Source organism: Ceratotherium simum, chromosome 4, assembly GCF_057802395.1.
Source record: "Ceratotherium simum simum isolate JZ-2026a chromosome 4, ASM5780239v1, whole genome shotgun sequence".
In the NCBI taxonomy this organism is placed as follows: Eukaryota; Metazoa; Chordata; class Mammalia; order Perissodactyla; family Rhinocerotidae; genus Ceratotherium; species Ceratotherium simum.
The window spans coordinates 94,184,864-94,202,903 of NC_141903.1; the positions used below are offsets into that span (position 1 = coordinate 94,184,864).

The 18,040-nt window shown below is 61.8% G+C and overlaps 1 protein-coding gene across 1 annotated transcript in view; it reads right to left on the reverse strand.

The window, feature by feature from the left end:
• OBSCN (obscurin, cytoskeletal calmodulin and titin-interacting RhoGEF) overlaps positions 1 to 18,040 on the reverse strand; it is a 143,032-nt gene that overhangs the window by 49,673 nt on the left and 75,319 nt on the right. Inside the window, exons 43-56 of the mRNA XM_087430249.1 lie at positions 14,408 to 14,671; positions 13,590 to 13,853; positions 12,674 to 12,940; positions 12,207 to 12,473; positions 11,835 to 12,107; positions 10,982 to 11,251; positions 10,278 to 10,474; positions 10,055 to 10,130; positions 7,256 to 7,528; positions 5,967 to 6,233; positions 3,372 to 3,644; positions 2,786 to 3,061; positions 1,809 to 2,495; positions 743 to 1,116 (exon numbers count right to left, since the gene is read on the reverse strand). Coding sequence (XP_087286375.1) covers positions 743 to 1,116; positions 1,809 to 2,495; positions 2,786 to 3,061; positions 3,372 to 3,644; positions 5,967 to 6,233; positions 7,256 to 7,528; positions 10,055 to 10,130; positions 10,278 to 10,474; positions 10,982 to 11,251; positions 11,835 to 12,107; positions 12,207 to 12,473; positions 12,674 to 12,940; positions 13,590 to 13,853; positions 14,408 to 14,671 — 4,028 coding nt within the window. The remainder of the gene's footprint in view (positions 1 to 742; positions 1,117 to 1,808; positions 2,496 to 2,785; positions 3,062 to 3,371; positions 3,645 to 5,966; positions 6,234 to 7,255; positions 7,529 to 10,054; positions 10,131 to 10,277; positions 10,475 to 10,981; positions 11,252 to 11,834; positions 12,108 to 12,206; positions 12,474 to 12,673; positions 12,941 to 13,589; positions 13,854 to 14,407; positions 14,672 to 18,040) is intronic.

Genomic DNA, 18,040 nt, shown 5'->3' on the forward strand with positions numbered 1-18,040 from the left:
CCTTCATTGAGCCTGGATGCCTGATGGCTCCTACTGCTGCCAAAAAGCAAGCCTACCCTCCCTGAAATCACTCTCCGTGGTCACCCAGACTGGGACTGACACAGTTGCAAGGAACACCCCAAAGAGGCCAGTTCCAGCTCTTCAGAAAAGGTTTTAACAGCCACTTGGATGGGTGGATGGTGGACAAGTGGGCGGAAGGAGAAAGGATGGGTGGATGGATGCCATGGGTGCATGATGGAAGGATGGATAGGTAGATAAATAGATGAGTGGATAGCAAATGGATGGATAGTTGGAAGGACAGGTGGGTAAACAAGCCGATAGATAAATATATGAACAGATGACCAAGTACAGAGACGGTAAACGGATGGACAGGTGGGTGGGTAAATGGATGGATGGACGAATAGATAGGTAGGTAGATGGGTGGATACGTGAATGGATAGAGCTGACAAGTAAACCTACAACAGGGTGAACGTGTGCAGGAAGAGTGGATGAATGGATGGATGGGCGGATGGATGGTGGATGGACAGATGGCTGGGTGGTGGACGGATGATGCATGAATGGATGACAGATGGTAGACGGATGACAGATACGTGGGGGGGTGACTGGATGAATAAATGGATGGTAGATGAACAGACAGACAGATAAACGCATGGGGGATGGATAATGCATGGATGGACAATGGATGAGTAGGGAAGATTTGAGACACCCAGGCCTCTCCTTGCAGGCCAAGCTGGAGGCTCACCTTGCTGGCCAGTGGTGAGGCACCGGGCCTCCCGGCCTTCTTGAGGTAGGTAACCAGGGAAGGAGTTCCCGCCCGGGACTCATCATCAGAGCTGGTGTGGGAGAGATCAGCCTCGCCAGTGCGTGTCAGCTCGTCGGCTGTGGAGTAGTCCTCGGAGAGGTCGGGGGCCACCTCCTCTGCCTCCTGCCGCAGGCGCTGCAGGCGTCCGTCCTCCTCGGGCAGCTCGCTGATGGAGTCCAGAGTGGGCTCGCGGCTCATGCGGCGCTTCCGGGCCAGGGCCTCCCACAGCAAGTGCAGGTCACCCTCCTGGGCCGCCTCTGGGGGCAAGCTGGGCTGCGTCGGGGCCTCATCCCCTGATCCCGGGGTCAGCACCACTAAGGAGGATAGGAGACTGGTCAGCCAGGCTGGGACGGAGCCGGATCCCAGACCAGCCTTGGCTGCTGACCGTGGTTCCCCTGGACAGGCCTCTGCTGCTTGCCTGGCCCCCAGAGAGCTCTGACAGCACACTGTTTGAGGCTTTAGAGGCTCTGAACGGCCCTCTCTAGATCTCAGCTTTCCTTGATCAGGCGAGGCCCCAGTCTACCTCCTGCATGGAGTACGAGACCATCAGCACAGAGAGGGCTCTGCCAGCTCAGACTGGGCCCGCCTTGCTCCTCTTCTTCTGTTGTGTGAGAGGAGGCCCAGAACCTCCAGGATCTTATCGCAGGGCAGGGAGAAGATAGGCATGGAGAGGCAGTGCCAGGGTCAGTGCAGGCACGGGTCAGAGTGAAGAAAGGAGGGCTCAGGGCAGGGGAGAGGCAGCTCAGAGAACAGGGGAGGCTTGGAGTGCAAAGACCTGAAAACTTAAGGGACCATGAGTGGGAACCAAGGCCTACGTTGGCCAAGACCCCACTCAGAGGGAGGCGGCCTGAAATGCCACGGATACGGGTTCTGACACAAGGCTGAGCCACACGGGGTCTGTGCATCTCCCCACAAGGACCCCATGCCTGGAGGGCCAGCCCATGCCTGGAGGGCCAGCCCACCCCAACGCCCCAGCCCCCCCACACTGGGCCCCAGGAGGACACACCCTGGAAGGTGGTGGCCACAGCGGAGGCCGGTCCTGCGATGGGGCCACAGCGGTACTCGCCCTGGTCCTCCGCGGAGAAGCCCCTGATCACCAGCGTCTGCTGCTGACCTTGGGTGAGAACCTGCAAGCGCTCGCTGGGCTGGATGGGCTCCACCCCCTTCAGCCAGACGACCTCGCCGGCCTCAGCCACCTCACACACCAAACGCACTTCCTCGCCGACGGCCACCTGCCGGCTCTGGACGGGAGGCGCAGACGCGGGCTCCACCGGCTCTGCTGGGAACAGCGCCCCAGGCCGAACAAGCGCATCAGCAAGGACGGGCCCCAGGCTCTCAGCTTGGGAGGGCTTGAGCCTCCAGGCGGGACCCCCCCCCTCACCAGCGGGCAGAGAGCACAACTCACCGAGCCTCACAGTCTGAGGCAGGTACACGGGCTCCCCGGTGCCCGCGGGGCCCACGGCTGCCACGCGGAAGCGGTAGGTCTCCCCGGGGACCAGGCCGTCCACCACACACTCCGGCCCCGGCACCAGCTCGTGGCACAGCCGCCACTCGCCGGTGGCCGCCGCCTTCATCTCCACCCGATAGCCGCAGAGACCGCCACCGCCATCGCTTGCGGGTGCCACCCAGGACAGCGTCACGGAGCTGCCGCTGCGCCCCACCACCTCAGCGTCCTCTGGGGGGTCGGGGAGGCCTGAGGAGAGGGGGCCGGTCAGCCCCAGCTCTGCCCGCCCTGGGGTCTGGTTCTGGGGCGCAGTGAGGGTGCTGGGCGGGCCACCCCCCAGGCCTGTGAGCCGCTGTGCCCGGTGCCTGGCCGTCTCAGGGAGCCAGGGTCGTGCGCTGGAGTCACAGAGAGACACTGCCTAGAACCCGCGCAGCGTGGGGGCCACCGGAGCCTCCGGGGCTGGAGCCGCTCCCTCTCCACCCCCCGTCACCCCCGCAGAGCCCCGGACCCCAGCCGCAGCGGGTGGCACGAGCACACACCCAGCACGCTGAGCCGCGCGGAGGCCACGGCGTCGCGGGCGGCGAAGGTGACCTCGCCAGCATGGTGCTGCCGGGCGCGGTGCAGCAGCAGGGCGTGCCGGCTGCCGTCGGCCGTGACCGTCCAGTCGGCGTCGTCCGGCTGCACCGCGGCGCCGTTCACGTACCAGGTGGCCTCGCCCACCGGCACCGCCTCGCTGAGCGTGCAGCTGAAGCGGGCCTGCCCCCCGGCCGGCACGGCCGCGTCCCGCGGGGGCTCCAGGACCTCCAGGCGCCAGCCTGCGGGGCGGGGTGTGGGGGGTGAGCGCAGGGCCGAGGGGCGGCCTCCGGGGGTCTCGGAGACCCCCAGACCACCCCTCCCACAGCCCCCGCCCCCTGAAAGAGGAGGCGGCCCAGCCTCGGGAGGGAGGGTTCTCAGAGACCCAGGCCCCCACCGCGGTCACACACCCCCCGCACCTCCGCAGCTAGGTGATTGGTGGGAGGGGTCTGAGACCAACGGCCCGCCCCGCGGCCCCAGCACCACCCTCCCCAGTGGGAGGGGCCTCAGAGGCTCACGCCCACCCCGGGGCCCCGGCCCCGCGCCCCTTACCTCTGACGGTGAGGAAGGCCGACGTCACCACGTCCCCCGCCAGGAAGGTCACCCGGCAGCTGTCCTGCGGCCGCAGGTTTTTGAGCAGCAGCAGGTGCCGCAGGCCGTTCTCGAAGTAAACCACCTCGGCGTCCTCGGAGGTACGCACTGGCTCGTCGTCCAGCAGCCAGGTGTGGGCGGCCACCTCGGGCCGGGACAGCTGGCACTCGAACAGCGCCTCGCCGCCCTCGGGCGCCTCCACGTTCTCCAGGCCCCGCACCACCGTGTTCTTGGCTGCGGGGAGGGGACGGCTCAGGAGCGCGGGCCTCCTCCGGCCCAGGGCGCCCCCTACCCCCGAAGTCACGTGGGAAAGCCCCCCACCCCCCGCAGGACACAGGGCTGAATAGAATGTGGCCACAAGGAGGGCGGCACTCGGTGTCCACGCGGAGGCGCCGCAGTGCCCTCCCGACACCATCACCAGCCCTGGGCCCCCCCCCCCAACAGGTGAGAAGCCTCACAGCGTTCGTGAGACAACAGACTGGAAACTCCGGAGCCACAGCCGGACTCAAACCCCAGCGCCCCTTGCTGGTTCCAGCTCAGGATCCCGCCCCCTTTCCTCGGGCCCCCAGCCAGTGCTGTCAGGCCTGCAGGGCTGCTGCTCACCCAGTGGACCAGAGACCTCGGCCCTAAAGCAGCACCCCTCTCTATTTCTCCTGTACACACAGTCCATGAGTCTGTAATAAGTGGCCACCCGATTTTCATGGAAGCCGTGAACTCAGTGCCTAGCCACGGGGGCTTGCCAACTCCCAAGGCCCCTTCCAACGACAGTCCACCGGTACTGCAGGTGATGCTAGTGCACAGTCCAGGGAGCTTCCTGGAGGAGGTGCATCTGGAGGGTGGTCATGACTGAGCTGGTAGGGGAGGTGTCCAGGCAGGGGAGTGACAGGAGGGGACCCAAGGATGGGAGTAAAGGAAGGTGCACGGGGGCAGTAGGGAGCCAGACCTGCGGGGTGAAGGATGTAAGGGGCCAGGTGGGGGGCTGACGGCAGGGTGTACAGTCAGGCAGGAAAGGAGCACTAGGTGACCCAGGGCTGGCCTGGATGCTGGGGAGGTCTGGCCTTGACCCACGGGACAGCCAGGAGCCACTGTGGTCACTGAGCTGAGGGATGGGGACAGCCTGGCCCAAGGTCCAGGCCCACAGCCCCAACTGCTCTCTGGGGTACACACCCCAAACGGAGCCCGCACACAGCCCTGATGCTCCCTCCCAGCTTGTCCACAGAGTCCACACACCCCACGGGCAGGGGTGTCTGCTCTGGACGGGAGACCCAGGGGGTGAAGGGAGGAGGGTATCTCAGAGCAGAGGACCCACAGGGCCCATCCACGTCCCTCTCCGGGCCACCTTTCTGGCCCTGGGCTGCTTACACCACAAACCAGACTCTCCCTCGTCCCGGCCCAACCTGTCAGAACAGACAGTGCCAGCAGGGCCTTGGGAGTGTGTCCCACGTCTCCACCGTGCTCGGGTGGACGGCCCGGTGGACAGCCGGATGGACGGCTGGGGACCAGCCAGATCTGGGCTGCAGCTGCTCTGGCTACGATGGGAGGGGGCGGGAGTGACAAGGGGGAGGGTCGGACATGCAGTCACTGCTGGGGCTCACCTCCTCACTTCCCATCTGAGAATGTGACAGCTGCTTGGTTTCAATAAAATCCCAAATTTTAAAGCAGCAGTGAGCCCCTGGGTGCCTCCCTGCGCCTCCCACTGCCCTGCGCTCTGTTCTCCCCGAGGCCCCGAAGGCTCTGCTCTGCCCACTGCAGCCCTCCCACAGCTCCTTCACCTGTCCTCCGTCTCCCACAGGGACGCTGCCCTGAAGGGCGGGAGTTTTGTATGTTCCCTGCTGTGCCCCTAGGAGCCAAAAGAAAGTATTTAAAAAAATTGCTTGTTGAACTTGTGAGTCAATGGGGCTGGCATGACCTCAGGCGGCCAGTGGCTGGGACCAGTCCCACCTGCTCATGCCGGCTTGGACAGCCCCCTGACAATTGCCCCCACCCTCCAGCTCACTCACCACTGGAACGTTCAGATTTTCCCAAATAAGGAAGTGGTCGCAGCCAAGTGACACCCCTTCCCCAGCAGGAGCTGCAGCCCACTGTCCCCCACACTCGGTCCCCCCACAGCGTGTGGTGCAATGTTGCAGAGGGGGGCACAGGACTCGGAGCGTCCTCTGAGTGACCAGCCAGGGAAGGGGAAGAGCTGGGGTCTGAACTCGGACCTCGGGGAGCTCAGCCCAGCGCCCATCCTCCATTCTAGGACACAGCCCGCCGGCTGCCCTGCCCTGCCTGCCTCTATTTCCTTGGCTGTCTAGGATACAGGTTCTTCAGTGCAGCCTCTGCCCAGGATTTTTCCAGCTGCCCTGTCCTATCAGGCCACTTGGCGGGGGGGGGGTCCTGGGTGGGTGGGCTCAGAGCCCAGCGCAGCTTCAGCAGGATCCACCTGCTGGAATCCTTCTTTCTAGTATGGTCACATGGCGCTGGCTGTCGCCACCTGCCATTCCTCCAGGACGGCTCGGCTCAAGCCATGCTGAAGCCGTGCTGGGCCTGGGGCTGCCCGCCGGGCCGCCTCACCTTCCACTTGCAGCAGGGCCACCACGCGGGTGCCCGCGGCCTCACAAGAATAGATGCCGCTGTCGCAGGGCAAGGCCGGCTGGAAGGACAGCCTGGCCACCGTCCAGTCCTGCTCTATGACGACGCGGCGCCCGTCGGCCCGCACCTCCTGCTCGTCCATCTTCCATGTGGCCTGCACAGGCCTCGAGTACTGGCAGAGGAGCTCGGCCGGGCGGCCCTCCTCCACCGCCAGGTCCTGCATGGCACTGACCACCTCCACCACGGGATCTGTCGGCCGACACGCCGGGCACGCGTCAGCCGGAGCGGTGTGGCCGCAGCCCGCCCCCCTGCGGTCAGCGTAGGCAGCTCAGCAGCAAGCAAGCTTGGGGCTGTGGTGGGAGCGGGACCCTCCGCGGTGCCCAGGCCCTCCATGTGGGGCAAACCTCGCCCCACATGCCCCACCCATGGCAGACGGCACCGTCGGCTTGGCCTCCATCTGCCGGGCCCTTCTTGCCCCTTGAGCCCCCCCGAGGCCTGGGGCACACGTTGCCCCAGCAGGGACACAGTGCCCCCTCCTGAAAGCCCTCGGGACTCCTCAGGGTTCACAGACTCCGCTGGGCATGTGGTACCCCCAGCCCAACTTGTCCCTCCTCCGTGGGCCTCACCGACCCCCCAGGGCCTCCATCCCATCTCCACCTGCCGAAATCCGAGTCAACAAATGGTTCACCCCTTGGACCCGGGTGAACGTCCACGTTTACTCTGCATGAGTGCAGAGGAGGCCCATCAGCAAACACACCAGGTGGAGCCCCGCCGGGGGGCTGTCCCAGGAGCGCCCGACGCCCCCACTGCAAATGGGTTCAGGGGTCCCTGGCAGCCCACTACCCTCCCCAATGGCTCGCTCTTTCCCAGAAGAGCACAAGACCCCGACCAAGCCCGCAGCAGGGGAAGCAGCCTAGAGCAGGGACGGTGCAAGACGGGCGGGACCAGGAAGGCTGTCCTCGCCTCCAGGCTGCCATCTGGGTGTGCGCCCGAGAGAAGTGCAGCGCAGAGTGGCAGCCAGGTGGCAGCAGCGCCCAGGCCCCTACAGAGCAGGTGGGCGTGCGGTCAGCTTCCAGTTTCGTCACTCCAAGTCATCCACGACATGGGACGGCAGCCTGCCAGCCGCATGCGCCCATGACAAGTGTGGAGCAATGTCCAGTCTTTGGCCTGGGGGCCAGTCCTTGACCTCCCGCCCCAGGAGACTGCAGGAAGCGTGCGGTGGCAGCAGGTGCAGGAGCGCCAGCGAGGGGAGGGGTCTCGTCAGCTGATACCTTTGACCAACAACTTGGCCGTGGAGACCAGGGGCCCCGCACGGTAGGTGACAGTGCCCGAGTCGGCGACCCCCAGACCCGAGAGCGTGAGGGAGTGGAGGGTCCCATCACGCACGCAGATGGCACTCTGGGGGCTGTCCTGCAGCAGGGTCCCATCCAGCCACCAGCGGGCCTCCGGCCCACCCGCACGGGACACCTCGCAGGAGAACGTGGCCACCTCCCCCGCAAAGACGTCCACGTTCTGCAAGCCACGTACCAGGCACGGCGCTGCCTCTGTGCAAGAGGGCGAGAGGAGGGTGGGCTGGGTTGTCCTGGGGTCTGCAGGGGACACCCTAGGGTCCAACGTGCCAGGGTGCCCGGGTCTGCCGGGGACACTGGGGTCCACCACTTGGAGCCACCCTGGGGCTGGCATCTAGAGATCCACCCAGGCCAGCTGGCCCTCCCTGCTCACAGAATGAGACGTGCAAACCACCCACAGCGAGCCTGTGGAGAGCCGGCTGAGCCCCCCTGCGCCCTACACCCCCCTTCAGAACACGCCTGGTTTCACCAAAGGAGACAGATGACCTGATTCACCTTTCCAGAAGGCAGAATGGACACACCCCAGGCCCCACGACTGCGATCTTTGTCAGGTGGGCTGTGGGGGAGGAGGGGCCATGGAGCCCGCCACTCTGAGGTGGGGGTTCTGCCTCAGGAAGCAAGCCTTCCGTCCCTGGGGGTGCAGAAGCAGATGCTTCTCCCATCCCAGAGTGCCATTTGTCCAGATGTCCCCTGAGCTCCGTCTGTCCCTAAGATTCTGGGGCCCTAAAGCTGTGTGGCAGCTGCTCCCTGCCCGTCACACAGCAGGGCTTGAGCCTGCCTGCTCTGTGTCCCCTACTTGCCTCCTCTGTTCTCCATCTCGGGGCAGATGTGGCAGAAGTGCTGAGAGCATGGCCGCCCCAGCCCCGTGGGCAAGAGAGAAGGGGAGACTCAGGGCAGAGAGAGCAACACCCGAACTGCCCGGGGCTGGGGGTGCAGGCTCCTGCCTCCCAGGGTGGGACCTGTACCCTGCCCTCATGCTCGCTTCAGAGCACTTTCCCCAGGTCATCCTGGGGCCCCTCGTGAAGAAGGAGACGTGTCCACAGTTGGCAAAGCCCAGACGCTTCTCCACCTGCTCCCACAGCCCCAACCCCCCCATCCCTGGGGAAGAGGGCGAGAGGGGTGGACGAAGAGCACGTACACAGGCAGCCCCTGCATCTGCCCCAGGCAGCGCTCCCTCAGAAGCCCCCGTATCCTTGCTGGGGGTGCACCACCAACACCCAGCCCCAGCCCCCCAGCGTCCCCCCCCTCTCCTAGAGTGCACGGCTGACCGCCTCCCCGCAGCTCCCACCCCGTCTCCAGCACGGTTTCCAGGTTTGCCTATACGCCACCTACTGGGCACCCATGCCCACAGCCGGTGCCTGTATGCAGACCAGCTCGCCCTGGCTCAGGACATCTGGCCAAGAGAGGGGCCAAGGCACAGCCCTCAGCAAGCCCAATCCAGCTCCATTCCACCCCCTCACAGATGCCCACTCTGATGAACACATGAGGCCCTTCCTGGCCCGGCCCTGCTCAGGACACCCAGAAAACTGACCGTCTCCCATCACTCGAGGGCACTGCACTCTGGAGCTTCTCCCAGCCACAGAGGCCACAGAGCTGACCATGTCTGTCCATTCCCTGAAGACTTGTGGTGGGGGAGCACCTGGGACAGAGGACACATTCTGTCTCCATGTCCAACTTCTCCAGTAGATTGGAGGCTCCCTGAGGGCTCTCTCTCTTGAGGTAGATAGTAGATACATGATGGATGGATAAATGGATGGATGGATGGATGGATGGATCGATGGATGGATAGGTGGATGTATGGACGGATGGACAGGTGGACACATGGTGGATGGGTAGATGGATGGTAGATGGAGGATGGATGACAGATGATGGATGATGAATGGATGGATAGTAGATCAGTGGTAGATGGATGATGGATGGATGTTGATGGATGGTGGATGGATGATGGATGGATAGATGAATGGATGGATGGGTAGATGGTAGATACATGAATGGAAGGATGGATAGATGAATGAATGGAAAATAGATGATGGATGATGGATGGAGGAACAGTAGATCGATGGTGGATGGATGATGCATGGATGGTAGATGGATGGTGGATGGATGATGGATGGATGGTGGATGGATGGGACCAGTTTGACAACTGGGGTAGGAATGCAGGGGAGGGTCACTCAAGGCCAGGCACTCAGGGACGACTAACTCTGGGAACAAGGTATAACCCAAGTCAAAGGTCCTTAGAACCCTGTCTGCATGTCTGGGGACAAGTATGCCATACCCAAAACTGTCCATGTGTCACGGGCCTGCTGTTGCATCAGCACCTGGGAGCCTGTCGGGCGTGCAGGTGTGTGAAGATGGACATAAGCACATGGACCTGTGTTACAGGAGTAGCTACATGGAGGGTGGAAATCCAGAAGGCCCTGCCTCCACCTTAGGGCCCAGGCTCACAGCAGCCGGGCTCCGGGTCTCCCTCCTGCAGACAGCACTAATACCACACAGGAACCCCCCCCACACAGCAGAATCTCTCAAGCTGATCTGCACTGGTGCACCTCGGTGGGCTCTTGGCCTGTGGCTTTAGTGGTCAGGGGGCAGAAAATTGTCCCCCACCAAGGCAAGATATTTTCTGGAAAGCTTGGGTTCCTGGCCGCACCCCCAACAGCTACTTGATAAGGGGAAACACGGACACCCATAGCAGGAGAGCCAGGCGCAGAAGGGGCTGCCCACCTGTGACCTTCAGCTGGGCCTCCGAGCTACACGAGCCCACTTGGAAACTGATGGTTCCAGCATCTTCGAGGGTCACCTGAGGGACAGAGGTGGGGTCTCAGCCGGAAGCCCCATGCCAACCATTTCTGTTTGCAAGTCCCAGCTCAATCCGACTGGAGTTAGAACCTTCCCCTTCCCGCACCCCTGGGAGCACTGTGGGTGGAGCAGGTCCCGGGGACCCCACCTTGTGCAGGGTGAGCAAGTGGAGCGTGCCGTGCTCCACCGTGATGTCATTCATCTCGTTGGCCTGCAGGGGCACCCCTCCCAGAGCCCAGCGGACCTCCTGGCCCGAGGCCCTGGACAGCCGACACCGGAAGTGGGCATCCTGGCCCTCGCTGAGTTGCACGTCCTGCAGGGGCTCCAGGATGGTCACCTCAGGGGCTGCACAGGGTGTGGGGTGTGGTGTCAGCCTCTGCGTCTGGGAGCCCTACACTCCATTGGGAGCACCTCCCAGTGCTCGAGGTCTGCCCCCAGCACCCCCACCCCAATTCCTGAAGACAAGGAGGAATCCCGTTCTCAGTGCCTTCCAGCTCCCGGTAGAGACTGAGGCCTGGAGATGATGGATGACTACGGGCTGGGGGTGAGCCAAAATTTGCAGCAGCCCCCCAGTGAGAGAGTCAGGAGACACAGCTAAACTCAGACACCCCGTGAGCCTCCACAAAGCCTGCTACCCCCGCCCCACCAGTGTGACTTGGCCCCTCAGCCTGGGACGCCCCCACTCCACCCCGACATCTCGGGCCATCCCCCCTCGCCCGTTCACAGGTCCACCTCCCTGCCAGTGCCCACCCCAAAGGCAGGGATGCCTGCAGTCTGTCTCTCTCCCCAGCAGGGCCTGGATGCTCCGGCCCCGAGCATGGTAAGTGGGGAGACCTGCCCGGCACCCGCTACCTCGGACGGTGAGCTGGGCAGAGGACGTGTGGCGGCCCACGTGGAAGGACACAGTGCCCGCGTCGTCGGGCGTCACGCCCCTCAGCCGCAGCACGTGGGTGCGACCCCGCGCCGCCACCTCCGTCACCTCGTTGCTCTGCAGCGGCAGGCCCTGCAGGCGCCACTCCACGTCCGCAGCTCCAGCCCGCGACACCTCGCAGCTGAAGTCCACGTCCCCGTGGGCCTGCACCTCGGCGTCCACCAGCCCCCGCACGATAGTCACCTCTGGCTCTGGGAGGTGGGCAAAGGGGTGCTCTTTACCAGCCAACCTCCCACGCCCCTCCTCCAGGAAGCCCTCCCGAACGCTTGCACGCTCTTCTCCTGCCACAGCCTCTATTTGCCCCATACGGCACTTGTCACCAGACACGGCCCCTTTCCGTGACACCGAGCTCCTGGAGGCCGAGGCTGGGCTGGGGACACCTCTGTTTGGAAGAAGTGGGTGAAGGGTTGTGGGGTGGTGGGCTGCTCTGTCAGTCCCCGCCCTGCAGCCAGCCCTCCCCTGGCCGGGACGTCAGGGAGGCAAGACCTTCAGGACAGACAGGCAGGGGCTCAGAGAGGGTGGCCCAGGCCAGACTGCCCCACCTGCCGGCTGGGGGCGGGAGGCACGGAAGCCTTCAGGGGCCACAGCCTCAGTTTCCCCAGTGTCGGCACTCTTCTGGGGCCGTCAGGATGGGAGTGGTGCAGAAATGACCAGAGAGAGCTTGTAACCCCAGGGGCCTCAGAGTCACCCTTGCAACAGCGCCTGGTGAGAGGGGGCGCTGGGGCAGCAGGCGTGGCAGCTATAGAGGGAGTGGATGTAATAGGGAGGGCTCACCTCTGACCACGACGGAGGCCAAGGTCTGCTGGCCGCCCACCACACAGGCATACTCGCCCGCATCCTTGGCCTCAAGCCTGTGGATCAGCAGCTCGCACGTGACCCCCTGGCGCCGCATCTCGTACTTGGGGCTCCCGTGCAGCTCCACGCCCTCCTTGAGCCACTGCACGGGGACCCCAGGCTCCACCGCGCTCAGCTCACAGTGCAGCCGGGCCACGCTGCCTGCCTCCTGCTCCGCGCTCTGCAGCTCCGTCTCGAACGTGGGCCTAGGGGCTGGGGGGCCAAGGAGGGCACTTAGGGCCACTGAGCAAGACTGCCTGTTCCACGGGGGTGGAGGAGCCTGGGGAGGGCAGGGGTTGGTGGGCAACTCACCGCGGACCAAGAGACTGGCCGTGCTCTGCGCGTGGCCCGTGTCGCAGGTGTAGTGGCCGGCGTCCTCCTGCTCTGCGCCACACACCAGCAGCTCAGCGGCTGTGCCCTCCTGCACCATCTGGTACTTGGCACAGGGGAAGAGCTGCAGGGAACCCTTGCGCCACTCCACGCTGGCGCCCGCCCGGCTCAGCTCACAGCACAGGCGTGCTGTCGCGCCCTCATCCACCTCCTGGGCCTGCAGCTCCCGGAGGAACCGCACGGGCATGGCTACCGGGTGGGGAGAGAGCGTGAGGTTGGTACAGGTGCAGCTACAGGGTGGGGGTGAGTGGTGGGGGGCAGAGCCTCAGGCCAGCTCTGCCGGCCCTGCGTGAGCCCGTGTCCCCACTGTGGGACTCCCAGGGTGGGGGTGCAGCCCAGAGGGTCCCCCCAAAGCATGCAGGCCCTGCACAGAGGGCCTTGGGGCCCACCTGTGATGGTGAGGGTGGCACTGGTGGCCTGGGAGCCACAGGCACAGGTGTACTCGCCAGCATCCTCCCGCCGCAGGTCCCACAGCACCAGCTCCACCATGTGGCCCCACTGCCGCAGCTCCCGGCGCCCCTCAGCCTGCAGCTCCAGGCCGCCCTTGCTCCAGACCACGGTGGCGCTGGGCTCAGACAGCTCGCACTGCAGGCTGGCCATGGCGCCCTCCTCAGCCTGCAGGCTCTGCAGCGGCTTCCTGAACACCACCTGTGGGGCTACGGGAAGAAGGGAGACAGGGTCAGCCCCGAGACAGGCACCCCAACACCCAGTCAGCCCTGCTGAGGGCAGGCCAGGCATGGCCAGTGGCTTCACCTCAGCTGCCTGGCCTGCCCTCAGGACCCACTGCCACGAGCTCCAGACGCTGCGGGTGGCAGAGCAGGTCATGGGTCTGGGTCCCCTTCAAGGGAAGGAGGGACCATGGTGGGGGCTGTGAGAGGAGCTCTGGATCCAGCCAGGGCTACTGTCATGTGGCTTCCACCCAGGACACCCATGGACAGGGCTGTGTCCCTCCAGGTCATCAGGGTAGGGGGTCCCGTCAGACCCCTAGGGCAGGGCCACGACCCTCAGACCCTGACTAGAGGCTGTGAGGGATGGGGAAAAGTTGGGTGGATTAAGACAGGGGAGAGGCACGAGGTGGGAATTCTGTCCCTACCACAAGCACTGGCCACATGAGGTCACCAGATGGAGATCTGCACCCAGCCAATAGACAACCAGACAATGCCGTGACGGGTGAGCAGACAGGGACAGAAGGAAGCTGTCCAAAGCACAGAGAGGCAAGCACACATGGGGAGCCAGTGGGTACAAGACACAAGGAGATGAGAATGGGCACCTAAGCGAGTCCAAGTGACCATATGTGGTCATTACCCCTGATGGTCAGCGTGGCTGATGTCCTCTCCTGCCCACACACGCACGAGTACTCCCCGGTGTCTGCCACAGCCAGGCCACGGATCTCCAGCTCACACACAGCCCCGTCCTGCCTCAGGCTGACTCTGTCCCCGGCTCTGAGGGTCTCGGACCCCTTCCTCCACTCCACAGGGGCCGCCTTGCTCAGCTCACAGTGCAGCGTGACCATGTTCCCTTCCGTGGCCTCCTCATGCCTCAGACCCTGTGTGAACTTGGCAGGCAGGGCTGAGAGAGTCAGAAAGACATGGACTGTCATGGTTTCTGTGCACACAAATGAGACAGGACATGGACAGCACAGACATGACAAAAAACCCAAGTGGACACAGGCCACGTGCTAGGTGTGCTGAGCACACACTATGGGTTGTGGCTCCCCTCAGCACAGTATGTGCACAGTGTGGCTGGGGTCCATTCCATGGCTGCCTCAGGCCTCATGCTTTCCATGAATCCAGTGAGCAGGGTAGGGAGGGTCAGAAACACACAGCACGTCAGATTCTCTGGAGAACTTTTGAGGCAGGACATGACAGGACAGAGGAAAAGACACAGACTCCAACAGGACAACAAGCCGGAACCCGTGGTGACATGAGGGCTGGGAAGTGGCTTAGATGCTGGCTTCTCATGGTTTCTACAACAGCCCAGGAAAGCGGAAGAAATTCCATGGAGTTATGGGAAGAGGGTGACACTGAGATGGGGAGAGAACATGGAACGCATGCAGGCAGATGTCACGAGGTCAATAATTGGATGCCAAAACACAGCTTTGCCCGGCCACACACGGTTTTTACCCCTGACGGTCAGCGTGGCCGAGGTCCTCTCCTGCCCGCACACGCACGAGTACTCCCCAGTGTCTGCCACGGCCAGGTCACGGATCTCCAGCTCACACACGGCCCCGTCCTGCCTCAGGCTGACTCTGTCCCCGGCTCTGAGGGTCTCGGGCCCCTTCCTCCACTCCACGGGGGCCGCCTTGCTCAGCTCACAGCACAGTGTGGCTGTGGCCCCCTCTGTGGCTTCTTCCTTCCTCAGACCCTTTGTGAAGTTGGTGGGCAGGGCTGAGGGCCAGAAAGACATGACTATCAAGCTTTCTTCTTTTTTTTTTTTAAAGATTTTATTTATTTATTTTTCCCCCAAAGCCCCAGTAGATAGTTGTATGTCATAGTTGCACATCCTTCTAGTTGCTGTATGTGGGACGCGGCCTCAGCATGGCCAGAGAAGTGGTGCATCGGTGTGTGCCTGGGATCCGAACTCGGGCCGCCAGCATCGGAGCGCGCGCACTTAACCGCTAAGCCATGGGGCTGGCCCTATCATGCTTTCTGAGCACACAGATGAGACAGGATGTGGACAGCACAGAGATGACAGAAGACCCACGTGGACACAGGCCACGTGCTGAGTGTGCTGAGCACGTGCTCTGGGTTGCGGCTTCCCCAGCCCAGCCTGCGGAGCATGGCTGTGGCCCCTTTCATGGCCTCCTTTGGCCTCATGCTTTGTATGAAACTGATGGGAAGGGATGGGGAGGTTTGGAAAAACACAGAGAACATCAGATTCTCTGGAGAGTGTTGGGGGACAGGATGTGACAGGACGGAGGAAAATACACAGACTCCGACAGGGCAACAGGACAGAGCCAGCGGTGACACAACAGTGGGAAGTGGTTAGATTCTGGTTTCCTGTGGTTCACACAACAAGAAGGCGGAAGAAATTCCACGGAGTTGTGGGAAGAGGGTGACACTGAGATGGGGAGAAAACATGGAACGAATGCAGACAGATGTCAGGAGGTCAATAATTAGACGCCAAAACACAGCTTTGCTCGGCCACACACGGTCTTTACCCCTCACGGTCAGCATGGCCGAGGTCCTCTCCTGCCCGCACACGCACGAGTACTCCCCGGCATCTGCCACGGCCAGGCCACGGATCTCCAGCTCACATACGGCCCCATCCTGCCTCAGGCTGACTCTGTCCCCGGCTCTGAGGGTCTCAGACCCCTTCCTCCACTCCACGGGGGCCACCTTGCTCAGCTCACAGTGCAGTGTGGCCGTGGTCCCTTCCATGGCCTCCTTGGTCTTCAGTTCTTGGATGAACTTAGCAGGCAGGGCTGGGGAGGATCAGATGGACAGAATCCATCAACTCCTCTGGAGGACTGGGGGCATGATGTGAACACTCAGGGTGGAAACAGAAGCAGGAAGGCTGGGCACGTGGGAGGAGGCAGACCAATGCATGTGTGACAGTGAGGTCTTCCTGTGTCCTGCCTGCCAAGGCATAGGGCAGTAGGAGACTGACCCCACCCAGGCGTCTTGTCTTCTTAAAGGGCACCTTGTCCCACCCATGACCTTTCATACTGGCTAAGGACTGACCTCTCCTGTACCCACATCTCCCAGCCAGGCTCCTCTAGCTCACCACCCTCCCATGCAGCAATGCAACGGACACTTCTCCCAGGAGAACCTCCCAGAGGCACCTTCTGGTCAGGACATCCACCACTCCATCATCACCCTCACTATGTGCTGCCCATCCCAAGTAGGGCGTCCATCTAGCACTGCCCACACCTGGACACACCTGGGCACACAGCATGCCAGCCCCGCCCAGGCTCTGCCTCCTCCAGCTCACACTTTCCTGTCCTGACTCCGCTGGACCCCCACTTCCTGGCTCAGGTCACTTAGACCCCGTGGACTCCAGTCGTGGCCTCCTAATGATACCTCCGTCCTGCTGACCTGCCAGCCTCTTCTCCATGCCGACTCCAGGCAGAGTGTCAGCTTCACAGGTTATAGCTGAACAGGGCCCAGCCTGGTTACACCCTGTCATGGGCTGAGCTGGATCCCCTTAACATTCACATGGTGGGGTCCCAGCCCCCAGGGCCTCAGAAGGGGGCTACATGTGGAGATGGGTCTTTACAGAAGTGATTAAGGCAAAATGAGGTCACTAGGGTGGGCCCTGATCCCACATGACTGGTGTCCTTATAAGGAGAGATGAGGACACAGACATACAGAGGGGCAACCACGTGAGAACACAGGGAGAAGACAGCCGTCTACACACCAAGGAGAGAGGCCTCAGGAGGAACCAGCCCTGCTGATACCCAGATCTCAGACTTCCAGCCTCCAGGACTGGGAGGAAATAAATTTTTGATGTTTAAGCCAGAGTTATGTTGTCGAGCCATTCAGATTTTGGTACCAGGAGTGGGGTGCTACTGTGACACACACCTAAAACTGTGGAGGTGGTATTGAAACTGGGGAATGGGTGGAAGCTGGAAGAGTTCTGAGGGGCGTGTTAGATAAATCAAGATTGCCTTGAAGACGTTATTTGTAGAAATACGGACATTAAAGGTGCTTCTGGTAAGGCCTCAAATGGAAGTGAGGACCACGTTACTGGAAACTTAAAACAGGTGATCCTTTATAAAGCCAGCGATCTTTTCATAAAGGTCCTCAGACAAGTACTTGCTGAGTTGTGTCCTCGAGTTTTGTGGAAGGTAGAACTTGTGAGTTAATGTGGATATTTAGCTGAGGAGGTTTCTAAGCAAAATGTTGAGGGAGCAGCCTGATTTCTCCTTGCTGCCTATAGTACAATGAGAGAAGTTGAAGAGAGAATTGTCAAGCAACGAGAAACCAGAAGTTGAAAATTTAGAAAATTTTTAGTCGATCCAAATTGCAAAAAGGGAGAAACCATGTTCTGTAGAGAACACCAAGGGTGTGGCTGGAAAATCATTTGGTAAAGAGATTGAGTGTGAGTCCTGGATCCAACCAGCCCTCTCAGCAGAAGCTGGGAATAGAAATAGGATTATACAGGAAGGATGTGTGGGGGACCCTCTTGCCTGATGGCTTGGACTCCTGTGGATTGCATGGGAGACCAACAAGGCTTTTGAGAATTTTATATCAGCAGAAACGCTGCCAACCATGACTGAATAGGACGGAGAATGGATGAAGCGATGGGGGCTGTCGGAGTTCTGGGATTTCCAAAAGATGGGTTACTAGAGTTATCCAGCTGTGAACATATGTTATCCTTCAAGAACGGGAGAAAATGACTCCAAAGGCAATTCAAAGGTTGGCAGAGCTGCCACTGCATCCATAGGTTCAGAGGGCCACACCACCTCTTCCCAGGGCCAAGGGGGCAGGGTCACCACTCTGGTGGGCCCAGAGGACAGAGCATTGAGCCAGAGGAACATTCTCCAGACTTAAAATCTAACAGAATTTGTCCTGCTGGGTGTTGGGCTTCTGTGGCACCAGTGGCCTCTTTCTTCCTTCTCCCTTTTGGAATGCAAACATCTATCCTGCGCCTGTCCCCCAGCTGTATTTTAGAAGTGCATAACTTGTCTGATTTCACAAGTTCACAGCTGCAGAGGAATTGTGCCTCAGGACGAATTGTATCTCAAGTCTCAGCCACACTCGATTTAGACAATATTCAGATCTGACTTTGGACTCAGAGGTGACACTGGAACG